Source organism: Micromesistius poutassou (assembly GCF_964030765.1).
Source record: "Micromesistius poutassou genome assembly, chromosome: 9".
Lineage (NCBI taxonomy): Eukaryota > Metazoa > Chordata > Actinopteri > Gadiformes > Gadidae > Micromesistius > Micromesistius poutassou.
Genome location: NC_140279.1, coordinates 5,817,803 through 5,824,921, shown reverse-complemented (window position 1 = coordinate 5,824,921; position 7,119 = coordinate 5,817,803). Strand labels below are relative to the sequence as shown.

The following is a 7,119-nucleotide window of genomic DNA, read 5'->3' as shown; positions in this document are numbered from 1 at the left end:
ACACACACACACACACACACACCAGCTATAGGGGATGGACATATACACAGACACACATGAAAGCCCAGAGGCTTCAGAGAACAGACAGCCATGCTAAATGGGTTAACCAGCACCCCCCACCCCTGCTGGATGTGAGGGGCCATGAGGACATCTGGTACAATATGTACCTGGACCTGGACAGAGACTGGACATAACTTAATCAAAACAATAACATCACAAACGATGAAACACATCAGTTTGAACCTACTATAAACACAATTTCAACTGGCATCTGTTGGCTAAAAGCTAGATATTCAACTAACACAATAAACAACATCATGGTTCCCGAAGTAGAGAATTTACTTATTATTGTTATCGAATGTTACTTTTGAAATCAATGGTTTAAAGTGTTTTAAAGAAACTGGTAGCTTCTTGGCTAACTATCTCGACCAAACAATCAAAATGATTTGATATAATATGACAGATTACCTTATGCCTTCGTAAACGTTGTTGTCATTGGCAATTTTGTTGGTCAACTTCAAACTTGAGGGTCATATTAAAATATGTGTGAAATCAAATTAAATGTACATACTCATGCCAGCAGAGGGCGTTAAGAATGGCCATGGTGAAACTAGAGTAGTAGACAAATGGATTTTAACCGATTGAATGTAAGAAGAAGAAAATGCAGTTTTGGAAGAAGAGGTTCAAAATGTCTTCCAGCTGAAGGTGATACCTGTCATGGAACACTGTAACTGTTCCATCTCGCCTCGTTTGATTCTAATTATGTGAAGCCATTTTTTCGAATCGAAAGAGTTAAATACCAACGCCTGTTTACAATTTGGTTCTGTTTACGATAGTCAGACGTATACAGGATTAGAGTTTAACAAGTGGGACCATGCTGAATTGAGGTGGATGCATGAAGGAAAACATTTCCAAATCAGGATGCATGAACCATAAAAGGGAATATGGGGCTGTGATATCGGGTCACACGGTAAACAACTCGACTTGGAATTAGCCCTGCTAGATGGCTGTGTTCCAGGTTGTGTTCATAGCATCGAAGGGGAAAACAAGCGATGACATCAAGATACAAGGGGCATTCACCTTTTCTTTAGATCTGCTGATGGTCCTAATGGCAACTACAGCTGCTGTCCATTTCCCTACAGCCCAAATTCTGCGGTTTTTCTGCGAAAGGATGAGGAAGACGGGTTATTCAGGGTTTAAGGGGCGGTTTGTTAATTCTGCTCAGTTACACAACATGTTCTGGATTATTATGTTACCCTTTTTAACCTTGCTTCCCGAAAATGAGTGTGTGTGTGTGTGTGTGTGTGTGTGTGTGTGTGTGTGTGTGTGTGTGTGTGTGTGTGTGTGTTTGCCTGTGCGAGTGTGTGGGGAAGTGTGCAGGAAACTCACATTAGTATTTACAAGACCACATATTGCCATATACCCCCTGCGTCCAGCTACTGCCTTGTTTTCAAGACAAGCCAGGTGATTGGTACTATTATAACACATGCGGCTTACTCATCTGTATTTTAATTGGATCCTGGGAGCCACACCACCCTCTCCTCTCACCCAAATTAATGACCCACCAATATCCTTGACACAATACATGGGTCCCATAAATAATTGGACCCACAATAGAGAATACAAATAAATGAATCTATTCAGGTGGCCACACATTAAATCTTTATTGTATCTTGGTTACAATCACATTATTAGGAACAGCAGATCGCAAGACCTGTGAGACTAGAATACACACATGTTTGACATTACACTGTTGAGAATACAGAAATTGCACTTCAGGTCCACAATAACATGTCTAGCATGATTATGGCATGTATTTCTTTACTTGTGTTTTGTGCAAAAACCTCGATTTTTTTCCTCGATTGTCGTCTCTGTATGCACCTGGACGTGTGCGTGTATGTTCACTTGCACATGCGTGTGTGGTGTGTATGACATTATTTTCCATCCATGTAATTTCGACAGAGGTAGACTTGGGTTGTTTCTGTTGTGCTGTTTGTTGTTTTATGAGTATCAATACAATCTGCTCAACGGCTTGTATACTTGGTTGTGTTCACACAAAGTTTTACAACAACAAAAGTCAGCCTCATAGGGCACCATCTTTTCTTTTTTCTTTTTTACATAATAACATATTGGCCACACATTTTTATGGATGTAGCCTGAATGTAACAAATGTTCAACCCCCTCATTGCATTAAGGAATAATTACTACTAGAAATAAAAACTCTAATTCTAACTAAACTAAAGTTCAAAACAAACAGTAAAACACTGTCACATATATTGTTCACTTGCTATTGGCTGAACTACAAACTTACATTTACTGAACACACTGGATATACACAAGATGTATATTACACACACACACACACACACACACACATACACACAACACTCATATAGACACTCACCATCGTGTTTCTACACTAGCTGCCAACCTGAGCCCATATACTGTAACTTATACATATAATGATATATTTCTTCCATTTCATTTAAACTTGAATGATTTCATTCTTTGAGTGTTTTTGGCCTTCTCCCTAGGCTCCAGCGGTCTTCTGCTGCCGCTGCTGCTCAGTGCCTGTACTGCAGCCTGCAGAGAGGACGCCCAGGTCCTGCATGGCTCTGGACTGGAGGAAGCGCCTGTAGGAGTCCTTCTCCAGCAGGATGTGGATCAGGCGCTGGGCCTCGTCGAAGCTGGAGGCGGCAGGGCTCCCGCTCTCCAGGTTCTGTCGAGTCTCCTCTCGTGTGGCTGCGTCCAGGTTGACCTGTGTGTGGGGGGGGGGGGGGGGGGGCAGGGGTGAAGGTGGGGTTGGCGGGGGTGGTGGTTACATGGGCAGCAACCCCATGAGGAAACACTGGTATGTCGTTGTGTTCTTTGGCACAATATTGTGAGGATGATGATAATAGAAAAAGTAAAATCAAACAAGATGAGATTTATTTGAAGACATTCTCGAAGTCTTATATAGAATGTGAACACGTCAAGCTGATGCTCTAGTTGCATTATTCTTGGCTCATGTTCTTCACTGAGGACCTTGTCAGACATGCATTCAGAGATATTACAACTGCAAAGTCCAGTGACCTGTTTGGGCGAGTCCGTCTCAACGTATTGGGCAAAGATCAGCTTGGCCTTGGAAGCCATCTTTGCGGGGGACAACTGCTTGAACTCCTTGCAGGCGTTGAGGAACTCTATGTTCTCCTCGCTGAACTCTGACCTCAGGAAGCACGTGAAGACCTGGCGACCATCTAATACAGAACGCAGTGAGAAGAAGACAGGGTTCAACTGGTTTCCCTCAGCCTCAGGTTGCTAATTTCAAATTGAGAAGGAAAACAAAAGGAAAGGAAAAGGAAAACAGCAGTATTCTAAATCTGTAATTCAAGTGATAAACCCATCGTTAACACTTCACACAAACCACACAGACCCAAGTCCTACTGCGTCCACTACAGGAAATGGCATCAATGATTTTATACTAATGTAATCAAAGATGGGGGGGGCCGAGAGCCGAAGGACTTATGTGCGTTTGTGTGTGTGTGTGTGTGTGTGTGTGTGTGTGTGTGTGTGTGTGTGTGTGTGTGTGTGTGTGTGTGTGTGTGTGTGTGTGTGTGTGTGTGTGTGTGTGTGTGTGTGTGTGCGCGCACGTGTGTGCGTGCGTGTGTGTGACTGAGCGGCCAGAGCTTTGGTATGGAGCGGGTCACGGCATGGCTAGTTTCCATGAGGCCGTTGATCTCTTTAAGCACCCACGAGGACGGCCTTAGACTATACACAAACACACACACGCACACATGCACACACACACATGCAGTGTGCTCGACACACATGCAGTGTGCAAATTTCAGCCGTTCCCTGAGGACCACCCAGCAGTGCCTGGAGACACGTAGCTCTCTGCTGGAGCATGAGAATGCATCCTAATGTCCTGCGCCTGCCTCACTCCCTCTCCATGTGGACGCCATGATATGATCCCTAGTGCCTTGTGCCCGTTAAGGGTCCTACTAGGACGTAGGATGATAGCGTCTAATGATTAACAAGGACAACCAACTGCCTGCGTTCTGCGTCCATCTCCTACGGCATCCCACTGGGCTTAACAATGCTCTGACAGCCAAATGAAGCCTGAGAAAACTGTGCAGTGGCATTAGGGTTGGACCATAAGGATCCACCATTCCATCCATCCATCCATCCATCCGTCCGTCATCAATCCATGCATCAATCCATCCATCAGTCTGTCCATCCATCCATCCATCTCTTAGTTTGTCCATCCATCTGTCGTCAAATAAGCCATGTGCAGCACTCACCCTCACTGTTCATGAGATCGGTAAAGGACTTCTTCCATTTCTCCAACTCCGCAGCTGAGACCTCTCTGGAAGAAAAGGCAGCAAGTGTATATTATATAAAAAATATGAGCTGTATATATGTAATAAAGCTGTAATATGAGCTCATATGGAGTCTGGATGATTATATGTATGATTAATGACAAAAAATTGCCGCTTCAACCCCCTTGAACTGATTGAACTTTTTAGAGTTTCCCTTGAAAGGATGGGAAACAGAAATCTGTAATTTACTTCTTATTATGTTATTGAAGGTTATCAAGCTGTGCATTAAGCATCAGACAATTATGTTCCACAAAATCCATTCCAATCTCATGTCCTTTCTACGAATTTCACTCTATTTCTTCAAGCAGATGAAATTGGTTCGAGTCTAACAGGAAAACAATTATCATGCACTCAAGTTGCCAAGCCAGGCCACTCATATCATGGCGACGGTGCCTATTGATGACGTTTCTTTTGAGTCTTTCCAAGATTGAGTTTATTAGCTGACTTTGAGATGTATATTAAACTATTTTTGGACATTTCCCTGACAAGATATTCGGTGTGTAGTAAATACATCCATCTGGGATTTTCTTTTCTTAAAGTTTTAAAGTCAATTGTCCATTACTTTAAAGTAGATCACCAGATGACAGACTGGAATAGATAGTATTAATAGTGAACCTTGGGATGTTACCTGTGACAGAAGTGAAAGACCTTTTACGTAAAGCGTGTCTTCCCAGAGTAGGATAATGTAACGTAAAATAATGATTTGGTCTTGTTTGAGTACAAACAGTAGACATTCTGTAATGCTACCTTTGTCAATAAGTCTACTTCCACTTGTACAGGTTTTTTCTTTAGTGGCTACCCAACACGCTCTGCAAAAAGTAGATCCTATAGGACAGGTTAATACCCAGCAACCCAAAGGAGAGAGCATTGCAAACATTTTATTGTGCAAGTAGTCATTGAAAGGCCAGCACAGACATTACAGGTGTGTTAGGTTGCTCGACCCCCATTAAAAGGCACTGCCACTCATCCTGCAGGGCTGAATAGCTACATTCAGCGGCATGTTTTGGAATGAGCCATTGGAAAGTGGATGATAGGGTTGTTAGGCTGAGTAAAGGCTGAAGTGCTCAATATCAGAGTTGTAATTGAAAATGCCAGGGTTCAGGGGACATTGTTAAGGAATTAATTAATAATTTCATTTATTTATTTATTGGTTTATTTCAGGGACATTGCACACTAATTAACAGTCAAACTAAGTGAGCCAGAGTTAGCCTAAGAGGCTAGTATATATCCGTTGTCCCTGTTGAAAATCAAATGTGAAATAACTAATATGTAATTCTGAATATAACAATAATTAATACTGACACTAATAAATTAACTAATAACTAACTAATAAAATAACTAATAAATTATTATAGTAATAGTAATAATAATAATAATACAACTACTAATAATATGAATACTAATAATGATAATAATACTACTAATAATAATACTACTAATAATATATAATAATATAGATAACAATTAAAAAACCCTATATAATATGAATAACAGCCTTATTATTATAAATACCATTATTGTTACAATTCATATATACACCTTTATGTCATTTAAAACATGGACGACCACATAAGATAGCTTGTGCCGACCTCTTAGTCTCCTGGTTGGTCTGCTTCTGACTGACCGTCTGGGGCTCGGGCTTCTGCAGTAAGAAGCCTATCTTGTGCTTGATGTCTTTGGCACTGTGGGTTACACACACACACACACACACACACACACACACACACACACACAGCGGGTTGACGTTATCAATAAAGGTCAGAAGTTACATACTCAGGTTAAGGCTGCAATCAGCCATTTTCATTTTCTTGGTTTTGATTAGATTGTGTTTTGATTGAGTCTCATGGTTTTCATCTAGTTGGTTGACTTATGGCCATTGCTATTAATAGATCCGAGGACCAATGTGAGACTCATTCAAAAGACCATTCAATCAAAATAAAGCGGGGCAAGCAGACGTTGCTGACAGCAGCTTTAAGCCAATCATGTGTCTTGTATAACAACTTATGAGACAGACTATTGCCCTTACCTTTTCAGGCAGGTCGCAGGAAGCGTGGCTAATCCCTTGCACATAGTCAATTGATTGTTGCGGATCTAATCAAGAGAAAGAGGAGCTTTTATACCGACGAGAGCAGCAGTAGAATGATGATAAGCCGCAGTGGTTTGACAGTGGCCTGAGCAGTAGCTGTATATGGCTTATCTGGAGATCTCCGCCCACAAAACGATGTTTTTATATCAAGGCGGTCCACACACACACGCTGGCTGAGAATTGACCAATCGCTCCAGGCTCTCTGCCTGTGTGTCTGTGCGTGTGTCTGGATGTGTGTGAGGAAGAGAGCGAGACAAAGAGAGATAGTGAGAGAGAATAGACAATGAGAGTGAGTGACAGTGAGAGTAAGGAATAATGAGCAGATGGAAAGGAAATGTACTCAAATGTACATAACAAAAAGGTGCAATTCCTCTCCAGGGAAAAAGGTTTGTTGTTTGTTGAATTTAAAGGCAAACACATTCTCAAGCTATATTCCTCATTCAATATACATTGAACAATGAATGCAGTTGCCTATTGATTCAATACAGGCATCTCTACATGTCCTGTCAGAAGTAAGAAGTCTATGGCACATTTAATTGCCTTACAACTTTTCTATAAGAATGGCACCTTGGAGGTGTTACAATAGGAGCAGCACACCCCACAAAGCACAAAGGTTCCATCCTCCCCTGGAAAATAACAAGAAGTTGCTGTTGCAAGGTGCTTGGGATGAAACAG

General features: G+C 41.7%; 1 protein-coding gene across 1 annotated transcript; it reads right to left on the bottom strand.

Moving 5' to 3' along the window:
- Window positions 1-1,728: 1,728 nt before the first annotated feature.
- On the bottom strand, window positions 1,729-6,533 carry rgs4 (regulator of G protein signaling 4). Its single transcript, XM_084472733.1, has 5 exons — window positions 6,385-6,533; window positions 5,948-6,040; window positions 4,281-4,345; window positions 3,073-3,236; window positions 1,729-2,758 (listed from the first exon to the last, which is right to left on the bottom strand). The coding sequence occupies exons 1-5, from the start codon at window positions 6,426-6,428 to the stop codon at window positions 2,531-2,533; spliced, it is 594 nt and encodes a 197-aa protein (XP_084328859.1). The 5' UTR covers window positions 6,429-6,533; the 3' UTR covers window positions 1,729-2,530.
- Window positions 6,534-7,119: the final 586 nt, after the last annotated feature.